The sequence below is a fragment of the Camelina sativa genome, chromosome 4 (assembly GCF_000633955.1).
Source record: "Camelina sativa cultivar DH55 chromosome 4, Cs, whole genome shotgun sequence".
Lineage (NCBI taxonomy): Eukaryota > Viridiplantae > Streptophyta > Magnoliopsida > Brassicales > Brassicaceae > Camelina > Camelina sativa.
Genome location: NC_025688.1, coordinates 14,759,151 through 14,781,216, shown reverse-complemented (window position 1 = coordinate 14,781,216; position 22,066 = coordinate 14,759,151). Strand labels below are relative to the sequence as shown.

Genomic DNA, 22,066 nt, shown 5'->3' with positions numbered 1-22,066 from the left:
ATCAGCTTGTCAAAGACTCAAAGTGCTCTTTGAATAAATACATTTCTTATACTATCAAAAGTTATTAATTATTTTCTGTCGACAACCAAAAGAAGATTTTTCCGTTTGTTAAGGAAATAGCCCAAATGAGTTTTATTTTCCATGTACTTAATCAATACAATAAAAGTATTATGTTTTTCTTTAGGTGATGATGATACATTAGCTTTAATAATGAAATTGGTGTTGTCACTTCAGAAAAAATGAATAGCCTATCAAATTAAAACAAATAATACAGGTAAACTTTTTTTTACTTAGGTGGACAAAGCAAATGGAAAACGTTTTGTTGAACATTGCGTTTAATCAATTGCTAGATTTATTTTTTTCTTCGTCGTGATACCAAGCTTGAATGCTCGCTGTGATACCAATCTTCTTCTTCGGCGTGATTTCAGGTTCTTCACCAAATCAAAATCCTCTGTTTTTTTCTCCTTGTTTCTCTTCAATTTTGATTTCATGGGTTTGTTTTTTTCCGCGAATGAGTTTGAACAACCTGTATAATTGTAGGGTTTGATTCGTTTCCGTGATTATGAATCGAATTATGAAAAAAAATTTGGATCTTTTTGGGGTTTTTCTTTTCTTACGATTGTTGAAATTTTAATGTGGGACAAAGATTGATATTTTATGTTGTGTAAATTGAAAATTTTTGTTTTGTTTTTCGTAGAGAGAAAATTATCTGGTGAACGTGTGCAGTTTAGCCGAGACCAATTGCTTCAGGTCAAACATGTATTGAATTTTAACTCTATTTCTTATGTTGAACTTGGCTTTGTTTTCTATTGCTTATGAAACAACTCACTCATCGTTATGTTTTTCTCAATAGCAGTTGGTTCAAGTCTCTGATGATATCCTGAGGCGCTGTAAGGAAATCGCAGTTGAACTTTTTGCCGAAGATCAGAGTTGAGGGAATCGTGCAACCAAGAGTAAAGTGAGTGTTTGTGTGATCTTTCTCTGTTTTGTGTTTTTTCAGACGAATCTTGTTTTCTCTAAACCACATTCTAGTTTTTGGTCTTATTAGCCAACAAACCAGCCTCAGAATCGTTATTCCCACCCGTCACTGGCATAGTCGTCCGCAGATTCCAACCTCTAGTAAAAAATGGTTAAGAGACGACTCTCGTGAACCTAAAAATACATCTCAATGGGTAAGTTTTTCTGTGTCACTTGTTACTTGTTGTTGGCATGTTGTTTTTACTAATTTCCTCTTCTTGCTAACGTGATGATGATCTTGTGAAACAGTCTGGTCCTGCCCCTGTGCTGGTGAAAGCAGAAGTCCCATGGTCAGCTAAAAGAGGAGCTCTTTCAGATCAAGATCGAGTCCTCAAAACTGTGAAAGGGTATTTGTCAACAAACTAATATTAGTCTTTTCTTTTCAGCTTTTGTGCTTGAAGTTGATTGTGATGTATATATTATGACTGTTATGATTTTTCTGCAGTATTCTGAACAAGCTTACTCCGGAGAAGTACGAGCTTCTTAAAGGTCAATTGATTGATTCTGGCATCACTTCTGCTGATATCCTAAAGGTTTATTTTTTTTTTAATTTCCTGATCTCCATTATTGTGATTCTCTCTCTCTTCATGGTATTGATTTGCTCTTTACCTTTGATTTCAGGAAGTGATACAGCTGATTTTTGAGAATGCTATACTGCACTCGACGTTCTGCGAGTTGTACACTTGTTTGTATTTTGATATTAACGGAAAGCTTCCTTCGTTTCCACCTGAGGAACCTGGTGGCAAAGAAGTAACTTTCAACAACAGGGGATACACATTGATGAAATTGCTCAGCAATTGAAGATCCCAAAGAACAAGCTAAAGTATGTTCTTTTCTCCTTTCTCCTTATAACCTCTATCTCTCTTTACTGTCAAAGTTGTTGAGTTCATGAGTTTGCTTTGTTTTGTTTCTGGTATATGTATAGGGGAGTTATCCAATCACTGGAAGGAGATGGTCTAATATAGTACTCGACAATCGATGAGTATCACTTCAACTAGAGTTTGGTTAATCCGTATGAGAGATATTTTCAATTTCTAGAACCTAGGATCACGTTTATATAGCTCACTTCTGTTGTTTCATAGGACATGTCACCAATTCTCGCTTAGGGGTATACCATTTTTTTTTAAAGAGTAAATATGTATTTCAATTTAATAGCAAAGGTAGGACTGTTTTTTTACCAAAAAAAAGAGTTAATTTAGAAAAAGAGAAAAAAACATAGGGTAATTTTTATAAAATATATTGTAGACACAAAGTCTATGTTTTATATAAATTAGATGAAATTAATGTAAACTACAATTTAAAAATTATAGATTAAGTTAAATGGAATTGATCCAGGGGGTATAAAATGATATATAAATAACTCTATATTGGAATGCGTTAATTTTATTTTGATAGCAAAGTGATCATAGTAATCGAAATTTTACGTAATAGATGTTTACATAATGAAATGTTTAACTCGGTAAGACATATTTAATGGTTTTGAAAGTGATGATAATAAACAAAAATATGCGGTAACAAATAATAACAAAAAAATGAAAACAACAATATTAGCAATGATCATTGTCATAAACTATATTAATAATGATTTTAGATTACAAACAACCTACAAAAATAGTCTTTTAGAAAACATAAAAAAAAATATTTAAAAAAAAAAAGAAAAATAATCTTGCAGCGTAGTACGGATACCGACCTAGTTATTATAATAAGTAATAACAAAAGGTGAAGATGACACGTCCAAATTCCCGTCTTTACACGTTTTTAAGTTTCGTGAATGTTAAAATCATTTTTTTTGGTCATGTAATAGGTAAATTGTTTTATTTAAAGTAACTAATTAAAAAATTTATAAAGGTGGAATATAAAAGATACCAAAGTTAAAAAGTTGAATGATATCTACCAAAATTTGCTCTCAACTCCTTTTATCAATGACATAGAGATATTACATGCAACTGATTCGGGTCCAAGACCATTTATACCAAATCCACACACTATATCAGTATATCTATTGTGAATATGTAAGTCAGATCTATGTGATGAGACACAATTTATTACATGTAATACGTGTTACACTAATTTACTTTTTTATTAGTGTAACAGGAAATAAATGTTTTTTCTCATTCACTTTTTTATTTATTTGCAATTGGAAGCATTTATATCCATTTATTATACATAATTTAAGATTTTTTTTTCTCTTTTGGTAACGAAGACTTTTTCACGATGCTGACATTGAAGGAAGTTTAACCACAATATACACACATCAAGAAAAATATTATACTACTACTGTTTGACAAAAATATAATCGACACATTCTTTTGACCTTCTAATTAAATGATTCATAAGGTTGAACCTGGCTGGATGGAATAATATTGAATATTCTATGAATTATTTATTATGATTTTTTTATTGATAATTAAGTATAGTTGTGGTGCTGTGTATGAAGTATAATAGAAATTAGCAAACATAAAACGATATTAAACACGTCAATAAAAACATTACTTTCAGTTTTTTTTTCCAATGATTTTCTTTTGTTACTATTCTATAAGTATTTTGATATTCTAATGATACCAAAGTTAAAAAATATACTCTAATAAGTTTTAGGTGAATTAGGTGAGTAACCAAAATAAAAAAAGTATAGAAAAATATAGCAGTATAATTTAAAAAATTAAAAAAACAGGATTAGGGTAGAGTAAAATTACTAATTTAGTGTTTGTAGTAGTGGAGGGTAGTGGAAGGCAGTGGAAGCTGATCAAGAGGTGGTGGTCGGTGGCCGGAGCCGGAGTTTACCAGAAAATATTGCCGAAAAATATTGTTGGAAAATGTCACCGAAAAATGTTATCGGAAAATGCCGTCGGAAAATGTCGCCGGAAGTGGTCAGAGGTCGGAGGATACCGGTGGTCAGAGGTTACTGGAATTCGCCGGTGGTCGGAGGTCGCCAGAGTTCGCCGGTGGTCGGAGGTCGGAGAAAAACTAAATCCTAAAAGATTATATTGGGAACCCAAATGGTGATGATTAGATTTAATGATGATGATAAAGAGGAGATGGTGGCAAAGAAGTAAAAAGAATGGTGGTAACCTAGAGACAAAGGTTAAAATAAGATATATTATAATTTATACAGAGTATATTAGCTTTAAATAGTTAGAATAGTTAGTTCTTGAATTATAGTAATTTTTTTGTTGGTTATACAATGCAATTCCCCATAGGTTTTCGTAGTAGAAGAAGTATGATTTTTTTTTGTTCTCTGACAAATAATTAGTAACTAATTAAACTTCATTATTACACCAAAAGGAAGTTAACCGGCAGTTTCGTAAAGCCAAAATCTGAGTGGGCAAATCCGTAATTATCTAAAAAAACACCAAAGTCATATAAATAGACTCTTTTACCCCTTCCCTTAAATCGTCCCCCATCCAATTAAAAAAAAAAAAAAAAAATCAGATCATCACACAGTCAGATTCCCAAAAAATTCGAAAAACAAAAACGTCTGAGAGAGAGAGAGAGAGAGGCTAAAGGATAAAGCCATGTCGTCGTCGTCGTTGCAGAGAGGTTTGCCTCTTCTCTGGCAACAGTACACGGCGCTTTTCTCTAAAAACCTTTTGCTCTCATGGCGAAGCAAACGAGCCACGTTTCTTCAGCTCTTCGCTTCTTTCTTCTTCATCCTCCTCATCTTCTGTATCCAAGAAGCTATGGAGAAGAGCTTCGCTTCCTCCACCGCTCTCAAAACTGTCACCGATCCGACGGCGTTGATCTCCCCGCCGATTCCGCCTTGCGAGGATAAGTTTTTCGTGAATCTCCCCTGCTATGACTTTGTCTGGAGTGGGAATCGCAGTCCCAGGGCGACGCAGATTGTTAATGCGATTATGAAGAACAATCCGGGGAGACCGATTCCGACTGAGAAGGTAACTTTTGTATACCATCGATTCGTTTTGATTTTTCTCAATTTTTGAGTAATTTTAAGTAGAATTTTAGATGGTGATGTTTGTGAAATTTGTGTATTTAGGTTCGATCATTTAGGGATCCTGATGAGGTAGATGCGTGGCTCTTGGCGAATCCTTTGTTAGTTCCAGGAGCTTTGCATTTTTTGGAAAGGAATGCTACAGTGATTAGTTATGGTATTCAAACTAATTCAACTCCAGAGATGAATAGAGGAAGGTTTGAAGATCCCACTTTTAAGTTCCAAATACCTCTTCAAATTGCCGCTGAGCGTGAAATCGCGAGGTCTTTGATTGGAGGTATGCATGCATGCATTATCTTTTTTTTCTGTATATTGCTGAATCTTTTGTGAGTTTTGGCATCAAGTTTCTGAGATGGGAACTTGCTATACGTTGTTTTTGCAGATCCAAACTATAACTGGGTTGTTGGATTTAAGGAGTTTCCTCATCCAACTATTGATGCTATTGTTGCATTAGACTCAATAGGACCGACTTTTTTCCTTGCTGTTTCCATGTTTGGTTTTGTTCTTCAGATCAGTTCTTTGATTACCGAGAAAGAGCTTAAACTTCGCCAGGTATAATAACTTTGTTTCTGAATAGGCTGTTGAGTCCCACTGTATATATAGTAGACTGATTGTGTTTTTTTTTTGCAACAGGCAATGACGATGATGGGTGTTTTTGACACTGCTTATTGGTTGTCATGGCTTTCATGGGAAGGAATTCTTACTACCATCTCGGCGCTCTTGACTGTTCTCTTTGGAATGATGTTCCAGTTCGACTTTTTCTTGAAAAACAGTTTCGCTGTTGTCTTCCTACTTTTCATGCTTTTCCAGTTGAATATGGTAAAACTGTCAATACCTGTCGAAGGGTTTATGTTTTCTGCTTTCTTAGTAGATAGTGTGTGTGTTTTCCCTCTCTTTGCACATCAGTCAAATTATATCTTCGTTTTTTGTCATGCTAGCTTGGACTAGCTTTCATGCTATCAGCTTTTATCAGCAAATCATCTTCAGCAACGACTGTCGGCTTCTTTGTGTTTCTGGTTGGGTTTGTAACACAGGTACCGTTCTCATTCATAACAAACAGCTGAAACTGTTTCTTCAAATTATGAATTGTTCGACTAATCATAACTCTAACTGCAGCTTGCTACATCAAGTGGGTTTCCCTATGCGAAAAAATATTCTCGCATGATCAGGGCACTTTGGTCACTGTTCCCACCCAATACCTTTTCTCAGGGTCTAAAGCTTCTTGCTGATGCAACTTCAACTCCTCAAGATCCTGGAATTAGTTGGAGTAAGAGAGCTGAATGCGGACCCAACGACAATACTGATTGTGTGATTACAATTGTACGTCAATTCTCCAATCAAATTCCATCTAATAACTGTGTCCAATTGTTCTCTGATCGTTATTTATTTGGTTTTGGCAGAATGATATCTACTTGTGGCTGATTGGGTCATTCTTTTTGTGGTTTGTTTTGGCTCTCTACTTTGATAATATTACTACAAATGCGTCTGGTGTAAGAAAATCTATCTTTTACTTTCTTAAACCTGGTTACTGGACTGGTAAAGGTGGCAACCGAGTAGAAGGTACTTTCTCCTCAGTCTTGTTTCTCTATTTCATTAGTAACTGTGGTGTCGAAATTTATATCCTAACTAATCGTTTCTTCTTTAACAGAAGGTGGAATTTGTAGTTGTACTGGTTCAGTCCCACCTGTGGATCACATTACCCCAGATGATGAAGATGTCCTTGAAGAGGAAACTTTAGTTAAACAACATTCAAAGGATGGTTTAGTTGATCCCAACATTGCTGTTCAAATACGTGGTCTTGCAAAGACTTATCCTGGGACGACAAAATTTGGATGCTGCAAATGCAAGAAAACTTCCCCTTTTCATGCTCTGAAGGTATTTCTGTGAAAAATTGGTTAACTGCAATTTAGCATGGTTGACTCTGTTCTTTGCCAAAAGATGTTCAGTAAATGACATACTCACCATTTATCTACATGTTTCATTTATTCCTTACCTAATTTTTGAAATATAATCAGGGGTTGTGGATGAATATTGCCAAAGATCAACTATTCTGTCTTCTTGGACCCAATGGCGCAGGGAAAACAACTACCATCAATTGTTTGACAGGCTTATTTCCAGTTACTGGTGGTGATGGTAAGTTGAAGCTTGCACTTTTTCTTGTTTTTGTTTCGTAGAAGCTAGTGTCTTACCGTACTAAAATCTCTCTGATTTTGGCTTTAACAGCACTAATTTATGGAAATTCTATAAGAAGCTCTGTTGGCATGTCCAACATCCGTAAAATGATAGGAGTTTGTCCTCAGGTGGGGCACTTTTTTGTTGCTATCTGCCTCTGGCATTTGACTTAGTAACAGCTATTTTGTTATGCTTTAATTGATTTATGACATTCCAATTCTTCCTGCAGTTTGATATTCTTTGGGATGCTTTGTCTGGTGAAGAACACCTCAAACTCTTTGCTAGCATCAAAGGGTTGCCACCTGCATCGATCAACCCGGTATGTACCCATATGCTAGAAATGAGTCAGTTGGTTTCTGTAACAGTTTCCGCTAGGAATATATGGTATCTAAGTTCAACTTCAAATCAAGACTAGTATCCCTCTTTTGTTTCTTAAATTGTTTTTTTCCCTGTCATACAGATGGTTGAGAAGTCACTTGCAGAGGTAAAACTGACAGAAGCAGGGAAAATCAGGGCAGGAAGTTACAGTGGAGGAATGAAACGCCGACTCAGTGTTGCAGTTTCACTCATTGGTGATCCCAAACTGGTCTTCCTGGACGAACCGGTTTGTTTCTTTCCATATTTCCTTTCTGATGTAACAATTATTATGTTGATCTTTATATATCTAATCTAAGTACCGTTTCCTTTCCATATGCATGTTTGACATACATGGATTGCAGACTACAGGCATGGACCCGATCACGAGGAGACACGTATGGGATATCATACAGGAAACGAAGAAAGGTCGTGCCATTATACTAACGACGCATTCAATGGAGGAAGCTGATATTTTAAGTGATCGAATAGGGATAATGGCTAAGGGTAGGCTCCGCTGCATTGGAACTTCAATCAGGTTGAAATCCCGCTTTGGCACAGGTTTCATTGCTAACATTAGCTTTGTTGAAAGCAAAAACCAAGAAATCAATGGCAATAACCACAATGGTGAAACTGGTGCTTTAGACTCACGTGAGCCAGTGAAGAAATTCTTTAAAGATGTGAGTCTTTTTTAGCAGCCGGTTAAAGTTTCAATTTTACAACGCGATTATCTTAACTTCTTAATCCAAAACCCTTTGAGATATGATGTTTTTTTTGCAGCATCTCAAAGTTAAACCAACAGAAGAAAACAAGACCTTCATGACTTTTGTTATACCACACGAAAAAGAGAATCTTTTGACAGTAAGCATTTACACAACCTCACCATATATAAAGTATGCTACCTACCGTAGGACTAAGTGTATCTGCTTACAGGACTTTTTCGCTGAGCTGCAAGACAGAGAAGAAGAATTTGGAATCTCAGACATCCAGCTTGGTCTCGCAACTCTTGAAGAAGTGTTTTTGAACATAGCACGAAAAGCTGAACTCGAAAGCGCTGCAGTTGATGGAACAATGGTCACTCTCGACCTATCATCCGGTTCCTCAGTCGAGGTAAAATAAATACATCTCAGACATTCATAGGGACTTATAACGCTTAAGCTAACCAAGTCGAATCCAATCTACAGATACCAGTTGGTGCAAGATTTATTGGGATACCGGGAACAGAAACTGCAGAGAATCCAAGGGGAATCATGGTGGAAGTGTATTGGCAACAAGACGAGTCAGGATCATTGTGCATCTCAGGACACTCCACGGAGATGCCAGTGCCTGCAAATATTCCCGTGACAGATCCGGTGGCACCACCAGGACATAGCGGAGTTAACTTGTTGGGAAGGAGAGGACGAAGGCAAGTTCAGGGAATCGTGATTGATCCTGAGTTTGCTAGCTTTGTTAGAAGCGGTTCGACTTCTTCCAGACGTTTTTCATTGTGAGAATGAAATCTTATGCGCGTGCACACATACAGTTCTTAACTTACCGGCTCTACAGGTTTTTTCTGGTTAGTTGTTGTATTTTTATACGAAAAAACCACAGGCGTGTTTATTTCAATATTGTGTGTTTACGTAATTACGATGTAAATTAGACGGAAGTTTGTGATTAATAAGAAACTAATATCTTACACAGCAATGTTCATTTCATAGTATGGTCAAAAGATCATCTGTAACTATGGTCCAGTTCCACAAGACTGGTAAGTTCCTCCATCTACGTAAGGTTCTATGTTTCAGCAGCATTTACATGTGAAACTATTTTTTCAAAAAACTTGCAGAAACACATTTACATAAAACAGTACTATGTTGTGAGTTGTGACACTGTAATCAACATTGATCTAATAAACGACTACTCTATCTATAATTTAGTCTGTGACTGTACATTAATCGGTCTTTAATCCTTCAGGTGCCTGAAACATAATCGAAGAACCAACATTGTAAGAGTTGTGTATGAGAAACAAAAAAAACCAAAAATGGTTTGAATTCATGTGTCTACAATATACAAATGTACCTTTTGTCCAACAGATTTGATGATTTGAACCAATAGCCTATCTCCGGTTATACTTCTCAGTCGTTGAATCAACTCAGACCGCGAGATTCTCCTATCCTGTAAGTGGCAAAGGAACCAAACAATGAGAATGTTGTGATGAGGATTAAAAACAGAGTCTAGCGAGAAAGTGAACTTACTTGATGTTCTTTATAGTGTTTCTGAACGAGACGGATTTGCGATGGATTGAGAAACTTTGATATCGATTTTATCAAGACTGGAAACATAATCCAAGGCGATTTCGGGTTCTCTACATTAAAAATAAAAAAGCATACCAAGTTAGCAACTTAAACAACTTCAGAATAAAGAAGAGAAGGACAAACAATTTATGTGCTTATGTGCTTACTTCTTTTCAAGATAGATGGAGTTTTGATGCATACAACAAACTCAGGCAAAACATGTGTGTTCATGTGTGTGCTCCAAATAAAATACTTCTTCGGAGATGTTAAACTGTCTACACCTGAATCGAACTCTGGAGAACTCGGATACGATTGTGCGATCGAGCCAACAACCTCTGATTTTCCCATAATAATTCTTGAAAACAACAAGTATCTCATCCCATCTTCGTCACAATTAGATGATGAAGGAGGATCTATCATACTATACCAAAAAAAAAAAAAATTAATGATGAGACTCATTTGAAGATTATTATAAAACAGTAAATGATATAAAAATGTCTTAAAAGGTGTTTTGTTGTTGTTACCTTTGAAGAGGAGCGTTGTCTGGTGAAAGATATAAGCCATTGTTGTTCCTAAAGTGGCTAAACCCATAAATTAGAATCGTTTTTAACTCTTCCTTCTCCACGCTGCAACAGCCGTAAGTCACTCTCGCCGCTTCAGCCGCGGCAGCTTTGTTCACACCGCGCTCGCAGCAGCAGCTGCCACTTTTCTTTGCCACAGACTCTGTGTATATCTGAAAGGCTTTAAGCTTAGCTTGTCCCAGTGGAGTTTGAAAGCCGTTCTTGAGAATAGATACAATCTGAAACTGATCATCGGCTAAGTGAGAAGTCATGAGCTTAGTTTGACAATGACGATAGATAAGCTCGTAGGCTTTATCGTCTTTAAGCAACTCTATTAGCCCGAGCTCCTTAGCTATCGAAGAAGACTGTTGTTGATCACAATCGGATAACTCTTCATTGCTTCTGCTTTCAGATGATGTGGTTGATCCTTCTTCTTCTTCTTCGTAATGGTTTAGACGGTTCACCGGAGTTTCTTGGCTGATTCTTGTATAATCCATAGCTGAGAAGAGAAAAAAAAAACACAATATCAATATCAAAATCAAATCAAAAAATTCATTAAAAAAAAAAGAAAAAGAAAAAAGCAAGAATCGGAATCGAACCTTTTTGACTATATTAGATGAAAATGAAGATTTATATATAGCTTTCTAAGTGTAAGTGTTTGAGATCAGAGAGCACAACTGTTTGAATTTTAGTAGCAGAGAGACATCATATATATGAATAGTTAAAAATACAGTTATGGGAGATATTTCTTACTCTGTGTTCTTCTTTGTTTAAGTCTTCCTGTTTTGGTTTTGTTGTCTGTTTTCTATTAAAAATATATTTATTTTCTAAATTGATGTGTTTTGTCTTTTCCTTTTGCCGTGGAGGAGAAGTATCCAGTATCCACATTCACACGATTACATTAAATCCCACCTTTATTTATTTTGTTTGCCACGATTACATTAATCCCACTTAATTAAAAAAAAATGCGAACTTGTAATAAATACATGAATGAACAGTATTTTGAAAATTTTGCAATAAATACATCAAAGAACAGTATTTTTGAAAATTTGCAATAAATACATTAATAAACAGTATCTTTACAATTTTAGCCTTTTAATTCAGGCAAAAGTCATGATCTTGTGGACAAAAAGAATTAGAACCCATTTGTGTATGGTTGGTTTATGACTTTCGAAACCGATTGATTACCCGGATATCTAATCAAGATGTTAGAAGATTCAAACTGGCTTTCTCGTGTCATCAGCTTGTGGAGTTCTTTGTCATTAGCATGCAATTAATTACGTGGTGGTAAAGTAGTTTCTAGTTGAAGAGAAATTGTCGTGTAGGTGTAAGTTAGAGATAAATTAGTAAATTACGCTCAGATGCAAGATTTACAAAATTATTTCATTTGGCCAATCAAAATGGTAGCAGGTTTTAAACTCATTACAAAATTTGATGAATTGATTACTCGATGGATACACTCACTTTAAAGAAATTAGTCGGATAGTAAAAGTTCGCATCACCCCTATTGGAAAAAAAAAAAAACAAATTTTAATATATTCACTAGTATAGTATTAGCTCTCTTTTTTTTGACAAACCACTGATAGTATTTAGCTCTTAGTGCGAGGATTCGAGAGATAAGCATTTCTCTACGGACCTTAATAAAATATATTAAAGTCACAAAAAAGGATAATTAAAAAAAACCATCTACTTCTTGATTTGCTGATTATTTCTTTCAAGTTTCATTCAATTTATCAATGTACTCCCTCTGTATTAGAATAAATGATGTTTTAGAAATTTATTTTGTATCATAAAGATTGATTTTCTGTATTTTTCTAATTAATTAATGATATAAAATTGTAGATTTCAAAATTTATTAATTGAGAATTTAAAATTTTGATGAACTATTATTGGTTAATAATTATAAGAAATATGTTATTAAAAATAAAAATACATTTATAACTAAACATTGATTATTTTCTTAATGTTTGTGAAAATCTTAGAAAATCATCCTTTCTAATAACGAGGAAGTATTTGGTTATTATGTTAATCAATAAAGATACATTCATCAATTAAGAATCCCGAAGAGGCGAAGACAGTGTAGTTGGGTTTTATCTCTGCGTGCGGCGCTACCTGTTTTGGGAAAGTGCAACTAGTTTTAAGTTTTAACAAACGTACCAATCATGAGACCAAACTGCACTTACAATAGTCAGGCGGATTGGTGTACCTGGAATGACCAATTACCCCCTTGACCAAACCGTTCGAGTGGGTTTTATTTTTTATTTTATTTTTTAGTATTGTTACCACTTACCAGAAATGGAAATCGTGGGCTCAGCTCAGCAAATTTTATCCCTTTGAAAAAAATCTTTCAAACATTAAGCCGAAATTTTAAATTCTGATGAAGTGAACTCATTGACCCAAAAGACAAATTTTAAGTAGCGGCCAACGAATGATAACATCCCACTCTTTTTTACACTATTTTCATATATCTAATTAGTAGTAGAACATTTATATATATATATATATAAGTATGAAAAGTGTGTATCATATTCACTACTGCAATTATTCATCCCGTTAAATGGTTCATTTATTTATAGAACATTTGAAGGTCTAACGATCAACTTCGATTGCAGTAGTAAAAAATGTTGTCTAACAAGTTAACACAATCGAGAGAGGTAACATGCAACATACAATAAATGTTTTTGCTAGTTAAATGTGCTGAATTTGCAAATTGGTACAATGCCAATAACCTAACCAATTCCCAAAGCCCCATATATCAAGTTTTTTACAGATTGATATGTCTTTCATTTGCAAGTAGCCCAATTAAAATGGATGGGTTTTTGTCATTTGGGTTCGATTTGGTCGTCAGGCTTTTTCATAATATCTTGACAGTCATATACTCATATCAGGCGTTGTCAGAGACGTACCTAAAATTTATTAACATCTGTTTTAGCCCTCTAAATTAAATGGCTCTCCATTTTTTCTTAAGGTAGTATAAATGGCTCTCAAATTATATGTACATTTGAATCTCTAAAAACTATTAAATTTCTATTAGTGTTAGGTTTAAATCTTTTTGGATAATGTACGTACGTGGAAAGATCAACACTTTAGTTTTACTTTTTTCTTCTTCTTTTTTTTCGCAGTTCTATTCTTCTTATTCATCAGATTTATTTCTTCTTATTTTGTTTTGCCGACGCTATTATTTTTTCTAACTTTATATAGGGAACTCCTTTATATATACCATAGGTCCATCTCAGAATTAAATTTATTAAAAATATGGGTTCCTATACTTTGCTTTGGAAGCACGACTGCACGACTATACAAAATATAGTCTATATAGATTATCTATTTCAAGACTTCGACTGCCGACTGGTACATATATAGCTTCCTACTTGGTTTATTTTTATTTTTTTTCGAATCAAAATTTTTACCTTAGGCTATAAAAGAAAAATACTTGCAAGGATACGTCCTCTACGTAACCCAAAATTTCATAGCTAAACTGTTTGAACTAATATATATATATTACTCATTATTGACTCCTAATTGATCCTTAAAAGTACAATTTATATTAGTCGGCTTTTTTATTTATCAACTTTCCAGTTTATTTTAAATCTTTATTAATTACCTTTTTTCCTTTCTTTAAGCCACTAAACATTAATATATATATATATATATATATATATATATATATATATATATATATATATATATATATATATATATATATATATATATATATATATATATATATATATATATATATATATATATATATATATATATATATATATATATATATATATATATATATATATATATATATATATATATATATATATATATATATATATATATATATATATATATATATATATATATATATATATATATATATATATATATATATATATATATATATATATATATATATATATATATATATATATATATATATATATATATATATATATATATATATATATATATATATATATATATATATATATATATATATATATATATATATATATATATATATATGTATCCATTGTTAAACCATTTAACATGAGCTTTATACTGTAGTTACTTGTTAGCTATAATAGTCTATAGAACTAGAATTGGACCCGTGCTAGAGTACGGGTTAACATTTATTTTATTTATTTCGTAATTTTTATTTAAAGTATTATATATATGATTGTTTTATTTGTTTTTTTGCTCAAATACTATGCCATGAAATCATATGTTGAATATAACTTATGAAAATAACATCTATTTTGTAGGATCTATTCTAGTAGATCTAGATTTTGACCTGCGGTACACTGTAGTTTAAGTTATTTGATAAAAATATTAATTTCTGTTTGTTAATTTTATTTGATTTGTTTAGTTTTTAAAATTATATATTGTATTTTGATTGTTAATTATATGACTTAACCTACACTATACCACATATTAATTATTTTGTTACAATATTAATTAATCGATTTAATTAGATACGTCTATTAATCTAATATTCATACTGTTAACAAAATAATGAGATGATATTTTATCCATGTAGCACCGAATTAATGATATTTTAAGTTTCTATTAATATCTACTCAAACATGTCTAGCCATAAAACCCATCGTGTGATATTTTAATTTGTTGTACACCGCAGAAAAAACTTCATAAAAATCTAAATATATTTTTAAAATTTAAAATGTTTTAATAAAGTTACTTTTTTTAGAAATTGAACTACTTATAATATTTGAACTTCTTATAAAGTTTAAATATTATTAATATCTTAAACAGTTATAAAAATTAAAAATTTTAATAATTGAAATATTAATAATCTTTAAAGTTTTTAAAAAGTTCACAAAATAATGAGATGATATTTTACCCGTGTAGTACCGAATTAATGACATTTTAATTTTCTATTAATATCAACTCAAACATGTCCTGCCATATAACCCGTCATGTGATATTTTAATTCGTATATATTATTCAAATTTAAAATGTTTGAATAAATTTTATTATTTTAGAAATTGAAATACTTATAATATTTGAACTTCTTATAAAGTTTAAATATTATTCATATCCTAAACATTTTATAAAAAGATAAAAATTTTAATAATTGAAATATTAATAATCTCTAAAAAATTTTAAAAGTTATATATTTGAATTTTTAAAGTTATTAAAAGTTGAAATTCTTTAAAATAAAGAACCATAATAAAATGCATAAAATTTTTAATTTCAATACCTGATAAATCAAGGTTTCTGCTCATTCGTATTCAGAATCATTTTGGTCTCTTTTTTATTAATATGACTTTGAATCTTTGCATAGTTTTCTTAGGTGATGTAGGGCATTTTTGTATATTTTTTTATTTACCAGTTGAGCAATATATGTCTATTTTAAAAAATTTAAATTACATCATATGCAGAAAAAATCATAAATTTTATTAACTAAATATATTAGATAAAAAATTGAAATAATTTAAATATAAAATAAAATAAATGTGAAAGAAGAATCACATATTTTTATATTAATTAGGTTGAGAGATTTCTTTATTTTTTAAATGTTACCTATAATTGATTTATATGTTACTATAATTAATAAAATCCATACTATCCTTACTTACCAAAAATAAGACTAATCCGTATATTATGATACACTTATGTCACAAGTTTAGAACCAAAAAATCATAACTATATCTATTTATAGTCTACAAAAAAATGTTGTGTACTTCCGTTTTATTATATAGGGGATTAGTGTATATATATATATATATATATATATATATATATATATATATATATATTGTCGATAGCCTCTAGTTATTTATTCACAAAAAGGACAATTCCGACAAACTTGTGTTGCCTTTAAATAATGTGAACGTAAATCCAAACCACTTGCTTCTTTCAACAACTGACAAAACAAAACCCTATATAAAATAAAATAAAAACATTACATAACAGAGAACACAAGCGCTAGAATGATCAACATTTTAAATACATTAAGAAGAGGAATTGATAAAAACTGAAACAATTTAAAAAACGAAAGTTATATAAAACAAAAACCTTAATGTATAATGCACTAATTCTACTGCATAAGCAAACTTCGGATGAGTGCAGCTTGAGCTGAATCAGTTGATTCCAAAAGCTGAGACAATCTTTCACTAAGATCATCCACTTCTTTGCTCAAGTTCCTTATGTAACTGCATGTCTCTTGTAATACCCTCGACGCTGAAACCTGACATGTGACCAAAATGTGTTATCATATTGATAAGAAGAATAAGGATCTAATAAACTTTACAAGAAATTGTGAATCTATTTTTTACCATTTGTTTTTGAAAATAAAAACTCAGTACTTCTCACAAATTAAGTACTGTATCACATTCAAATTATGATTCAATATATGGAAGATTAAAAGTAAATTAATTAGAAGTATATATTTTAGAATTAATATATGTGTGGTTTTATTTTATATATATTGTTTTGCTAGTTCAAAAGTTGTTGTATATTCGCTTTTCTTGTCTGATTCTTAATACAGTTGAAACTCTTAAGACTTTCAGTGTTAAGCTAGTTTGGTAGCAAAATTAGATAGAAGTAAGGAATTAGTGTTAGTTTTAGTTTGATCGATGGAGGAAAAATAATCATACAAGTAATGAAAAAACAAAAACATTGAAATGAAGAATTTTGATTAGATCAATAATGTACCTTTCCAGAGCTTCTGTTGTTACCAAGTTCGGGGAGAAGACGATGAAGCTGAAGGACAAGATCGTTGATTTGTTCTTCAGTGATCATGGGAGCTCCGGTTTGTGATCTTGACCGTGATTTTCGGTTAGACATTATGTAATATGAGAATGGTAAAGTATATAGATTTTGTAAATCGTAAGGTTTCTAAACTTGTGAGTGTAAGTAAGTCTTTTGTATGTTGTTATTTTATAATATAAGAGTGAGAGCTAGCAGAGAATGAAGGAAGAGTATTATAAAAGTGGAGGGGACTGCAACTGCATAGAATAAACATGAATGGTTTCAACTTGTGTTTATATAGAAGATTTTTCCATCCATATTTTGGCTCCATGGAATCATTTAAATATTAAAAAATTAGTACAAGTTTCTTTTTTTTTTTCCTCAATTAGTACAAGTTTCTTCTATCATGTTTCCTAAACATTAAATTAATGGTAATTAATTACCTTCAAGGCTTCAAGTGTAGTTAAATTATTCGGTAGACAGATTAAAACTGTATATTGTGATTCTCTATGTGGGTTTAGTAATATTATTCACTTTCTCAACGTGAATATAGGCATTGAACGAAGGTCTCCAAGATAAAGAGTTTACAGAAAGACTACGCCACCGCACTGTAAAAACCCTAATTAATCAGATTGTCTTTAGTACATTTACAAGTTTTTCATCGTAAAATTATAGTGAAAAATGTTACCAAAAAAACAAAAGTTAAAGTGAAAATGGTTTTGAGTTTTGTCCAAACTTTGAAGCAATAAGGACGGGAAAAAAAAAATCTCTCGTATTTTTGTTTCAATTAATTTAAAAGTTGTTGATCGTTGACAATCTTATATATGTCGCTACTGACTTGTGAATTTTATGAAACTACTGTAGAAAAAAAACAGTATTTGCAACATCTTTGTTGTTAATATAACAACATAACATTTTCGTCTCGTTTTTTTTTATTTTATCTTATTGTTTATAGTTAGTAGGAAAATAATACTGTTTTATCTTCATTAGCATTAAAGTATTAATTTTTCCACATATATCTTTGTACTCTTTTTTTTTCTTTTTTCTGTTAACGACATGCATCTCTGTTTTCTAATTTTCATATTTCTCTATGTTTCACTAGTGAACAAAATTCAGATAACAAGAGTCGAGTCATCCATGAAATTTTAGTATATATTTTCTAATTAAAGTAATGCTTGATTATACATATATAGTAGGAGGTTACTAACATTTCGGAAATTTGCATGGTACTGAATGATACTTATCGGCAAACTTGCATAATTTCTGGAATTTGTGATGAAAAAAAAAACTTGGTACGGTATTCTAACTCTCTCATACATGCATAGTTGTTTTTTTTTTTTAAAACAAACTGAAGTTTCCATTCAATCAAATAGAAACATTAGAGAAGGTGAGAATCAAATCCCCAAGGTTTAAAAGATTACAAACAGAGACTTTCCCCAAAACCATAAATAATACAGATAAAATCAAGCAATGGTCCGAGAGAGCTGTGAAACATACGCTAAAAAGCAGCTTGAGACAGGCGAAATCACGGTTGCTAGACTGATCATCATCAAAGAACTCGACAGATGACAAGATGGTCACAGTCGTAAGACATTGTGACGTTGGTAGATGAATCAAAGCCAAAAGTCTCACAGGAGCGAGGAGCATTAGCAGAAGCAATGCTATGGTAGGGATTCGATGGGTTGTAGCCCGGATGGTGGTGATAGTGCTGAAAGTGGTTTGATGTAGATCGTCGGATGTTAACAGTAGGTTACAGGGCAATAGACCATAGAACAACAAATCTTCACAATTAGCACAAGCAAGGGAAGGAGAGACCCAAGGGAGCCAAAGAAGTATGACAAACCGTAGCAATACAGGTGGGTCCTCTCTCATATGGCGTCCTTTGCCAAAGAGATCAAGGAATCCACATAAAGCATGCAGTCGGTTTGTCAATGAAGAGTGAGGAGCAGGCTTGGTCTGTTGGGATGACATTAACTCAAATATGGTGCGGTTAATGGGATTTGGGTAAGAACTGGGTGCGGTTAATGGGGTTTGGGTAAGAACTGGGTTCGCTAGATAGAATAGGTTTACAACAGATTTGAAGTTTCCAGTTTTGAGACCCATCAGACAAAGTCTAATATTGAGCAGAAACCAGAGACCTAACATACCCTTTGTTATTCCAAAACAATCTAGATAATGGGAGACTCAGACGCAGTCTTCGGATATCAAGATCAACCAGAGATACTAGAAACCGTTTATCATGTAACAAGAGAGTAGAAAGAGAAAACATGGGCTTTTGACAGTTGGGTAAGATCACTTGGATAGCTAGCAGGCCATAGACGGGTTGAGAGCTCATCCATAGGGATTCGAAGGATGATGAGGATGGCCAAGGGAGTTGATACGCGTGGCAACTAAACAGAGGGGGTGAAGGAATCCCCAGCTTTGATGAGAGCATCCATGGATCTACCAAGCTCAGAGGGTGACACGGCGTTGCAACGGAAGTCCAAAAACAGGGGAAAGTCGCAGCTCTGAAAGATATCTCACCAAACATCAACGCCGTCTCCACTTGGAGAGGCTTAGGTGATGATTCGGGAGGGGGTTTTGCAGAGGCGGATCGCAAGCTGGTTTGGGCAATTGAGGGAGCAGAGGACTTTGAAACCGTCGACGGTGAGGCTAAGCTGATGCAGGCGAGGATGGGATTCAACAGACACACCATCCCTCTTTAATAGATTTGAGCAGGCCTTCGTCTGGATCTGGGTGAACCTGGGTGAACTGATATGATTTGTGAAGGTTGAAAAAGTGAAAACGATGGGGAAAGAAAGCTTGAAAAATAAAACTAAAAGAGCAGAGGAACCAACAAAGAAGAGCAGCGGTTGAGATACCCCGACGCCAGCGAGCAAAAGCTCTACCGGTGCCAGAGAGATTCGATGGTAGCGACACTTCGATAATAGTGCCTGGAAGAGAAAGTTATTAGGGTTTTTGTAGTGAGTGATACATGCATAGTTTAAAAAATGGATTTTGTCGGATTTAAACACTGATAGTGACATGTCGATGATATTATCCCAAAAACATATTAGACTACAAATCATAATTTTTTTTTTTTTGACAAACACAAATCATAATTTTTTAAGAACTATAAAATATATATAATTTATATCAATACAATTAGATGTCTAATTCACACTAATGTCGACTTACCCAAGACCTATTTGGTTAAAAGGGTTCTTTTTACATCTAATGAAGATCATGAAATAATAACTTGCATATAATCAACTAATTAGAGTGACTGACCTTCTATAATAACCCATCAAGATTTATATGGTTGCATACTTGATCAGGTACATATACTAATTATTGTGAGCATGTACAGACAAATTAACATACATATAATCATTTGTTTTTAGTTTTATTAGTGATGAGATTGTATATTTCAGTTAACATATATAATCATTTTCTAATTTCTATTTGGGTGTTCCTAATTTTGTTCTTGGTCTTTCTTTCATTCTTATTTAATTTTATTATCATGTCCATCAATCAGTTGATTAATTGCAAATTTGGAATAATCAATCAAACGTTCAATTTATAGATAAGTTTATTAGTAATACAAATTTAAATGTTTGTCTTAGGATACGTATAATCAAATTAAATCATATGGTTATGGTACTCCATCTCTCTTCGCATTATAATATATTTGTCTTTCTATCAACTCCCTTGGCGTATAAAGTTATTCTTATAAAGTCTTAGGATACGTATAATCAAATTAAATCATATGGTTTTCTATGTGCTCCAAAACCTTTCGGTTTTTCTTTCTATAATTAGGGAAAATGTGAGAGATAAATAACTTTATAAGAATTTTATTTAGTTAAGTAAAAAAATGTGAATTCTGAAATTTCTGTATAAAAAAACACGCTGCTAGTAGAAACATTCTCTTTAACTTTTATTCTAATAGACGAATGAGTTAAGTATCAATACAATTCGGTTAGATAAAAACTTCAAAGTTTAGATACATTAGAAAGAACACAACTTTTACATTTATAACTACTAAGATGCATTTTCTCCATCAAATTTTTTTTCATTCATTCATAATCTAAACGATTACAAAATAGAAAGCTATGAATCTGGTCTCCTTCTTGGTTAGGCACTAGATTTTGAAATTACTTTCTAGAGTTTTGATTTAAACTTTTCAACAGAATGATATACTAGTTGTAAAACAGTATTTTTACTTTTGAATAGAATTTAATATTATTTAAAATATAGAAAAAAACAAAATAGAAAGCTACAAACGGAAAAATCTAAATAATAAATATAACAACAAGCGAAAGCTAAAAGACACAAACTCCATTAAGCTTGATAAATCGTTTGGAGAGTTGTCGAAACAACATGCGTAAACCCGTGATAGAAGCATGTACGTATTCTTTAAATTGTTTTCTTCAACTGACATAAGATTAGTCAATAAACAACATGTGACTTTGAAAACATATTTGACATATAAATCAAAGAAAGTGTACCTTCTTGAGAAATGGTAATTAAGTGGGATAAGATTTACCCCTTTAAAAAGGAGGATAATGAAAATGATCTTCCCTGGCCTTGACTTGATTGAGGCGATGCGTCAGACTTGATTGAAGATGTATTAGTTCAATATATTTTTAGAAAAGAAAGAAAAATAGTACTAGTAATATGTATTCAAAATCACCAATAATTGAGTGATATATCACTGATTAGAACATATGATGAATATTCAAAAGAAAAAAAACATTTATATCAACAAAATAAAATAACCTGTGTAAAAACGAAAGAGAAAATCCATTACTAAGATAAATTAGAAAGATAGAAAACTAGAGTCTACAAAACTCTTCAACTATTAGCTAAACTTTTGACAATTGAAACAGAAAAGCATCATATATTCGGTAAAAATTACATGTATTAATATAAGATAAAATGTAAAATTTTAGGTCCCAATTAACTTGTTAATCTATATATATATATATATATATATTGATATGACTCTTAAAAGAAAATTTCTTGTTAAAATATTTACAAAAGATCATTTTATTCATCAT

General features: G+C 32.2%; 3 protein-coding genes and 1 long non-coding RNA gene across 9 annotated transcripts; 2 read left to right on the top strand and 2 right to left on the bottom strand.

The window, feature by feature from the left end:
- LOC104780580 lies at positions 254 to 2,169 on the top strand. 6 transcript variants are annotated; one of them, XR_766783.2, is made up of 8 exons: positions 254 to 428; positions 698 to 759; positions 854 to 958; positions 1,049 to 1,172; positions 1,267 to 1,364; positions 1,463 to 1,550; positions 1,639 to 1,840; positions 1,943 to 2,169. It is a non-coding gene; the product is annotated as an uncharacterized LOC104780580 (long non-coding RNA). The 6 variants fall into 6 exon arrangements; XR_766780.2 differs by having other exon boundaries at positions 255 to 428; positions 1,033 to 1,172; XR_766782.2 differs by having other exon boundaries at positions 256 to 428; positions 698 to 750; positions 857 to 958.
- LOC109124567 (ABC transporter A family member 2-like) lies at positions 4,425 to 9,168 on the top strand. The gene is made up of 16 exons (XM_010505079.2): positions 4,425 to 4,907; positions 5,009 to 5,240; positions 5,346 to 5,515; positions 5,597 to 5,782; positions 5,902 to 5,997; positions 6,080 to 6,283; positions 6,364 to 6,523; positions 6,612 to 6,838; positions 6,979 to 7,096; positions 7,187 to 7,263; positions 7,365 to 7,454; positions 7,596 to 7,739; positions 7,855 to 8,169; positions 8,270 to 8,350; positions 8,423 to 8,599; positions 8,674 to 9,168. Exons 1-16 carry the CDS (start codon positions 4,530 to 4,532, stop codon positions 8,977 to 8,979), a joined length of 2,961 nt encoding a protein of 986 aa, XP_010503381.1. The 5' UTR covers positions 4,425 to 4,529; the 3' UTR covers positions 8,980 to 9,168.
- LOC104780579 (probable inactive poly [ADP-ribose] polymerase SRO4) lies at positions 9,143 to 11,074 on the bottom strand. Its single transcript, XM_010505080.2, has 6 exons — positions 10,919 to 11,074; positions 10,284 to 10,818; positions 9,927 to 10,180; positions 9,721 to 9,830; positions 9,545 to 9,640; positions 9,143 to 9,443 (listed from the first exon to the last, which is right to left on the bottom strand). The coding sequence occupies exons 2-6, from the start codon at positions 10,814 to 10,816 to the stop codon at positions 9,417 to 9,419; spliced, it is 1,020 nt and encodes a 339-aa protein (XP_010503382.1). The 5' UTR covers positions 10,817 to 10,818; positions 10,919 to 11,074; the 3' UTR covers positions 9,143 to 9,416.
- Positions 16,222 to 17,273, bottom strand: LOC104780576 (transcription factor PRE4-like). The gene is made up of 2 exons (XM_010505078.1): positions 16,992 to 17,273; positions 16,222 to 16,524 (listed from the first exon to the last, which is right to left on the bottom strand). The coding sequence occupies exons 1-2, from the start codon at positions 17,121 to 17,123 to the stop codon at positions 16,375 to 16,377; spliced, it is 282 nt and encodes a 93-aa protein (XP_010503380.1). The 5' UTR covers positions 17,124 to 17,273; the 3' UTR covers positions 16,222 to 16,374.

Bases quoted from the DNA above. Each gene is read 5' to 3' on its own strand.
- LOC109124567 (XM_010505079.2), top strand. From the start codon at position 4,530: ATGTCGTCGTCGTCGTTGCAGAGAGGTTTGCCTCTTCTCTGGCAACAG. The intron at 5,516-5,596 runs GTATAATAACTT...TTTTTGCAACAG, and splicing joins AAGAGCTTAAACTTCGCCAG to GCAATGACGATGATGGGTGT. The intron at 8,600-8,673 runs GTAAAATAAATA...TCCAATCTACAG, and splicing joins CATCCGGTTCCTCAGTCGAG to ATACCAGTTGGTGCAAGATT.
- LOC104780579 (XM_010505080.2), bottom strand. From the start codon at position 10,816: ATGGATTATACAAGAATCAGCCAAGAAACTCCGGTGAACCGTCTAAAC. The intron at 9,831-9,926 runs GTAAGCACATAA...TTTTTAATGTAG, and splicing joins TCCATCTATCTTGAAAAGAA to AGAACCCGAAATCGCCTTGG. The intron at 9,444-9,544 runs GTACATTTGTAT...ATTATGTTTCAG, and splicing joins TCAAATCTGTTGGACAAAAG to GCACCTGAAGGATTAAAGAC.
- LOC104780576 (XM_010505078.1), bottom strand. From the start codon at position 17,123: ATGTCTAACCGAAAATCACGGTCAAGATCACAAACCGGAGCTCCCATG. The intron at 16,525-16,991 runs GTACATTATTGA...GTCACATGTCAG, and splicing joins ACAACAGAAGCTCTGGAAAG to GTTTCAGCGTCGAGGGTATT.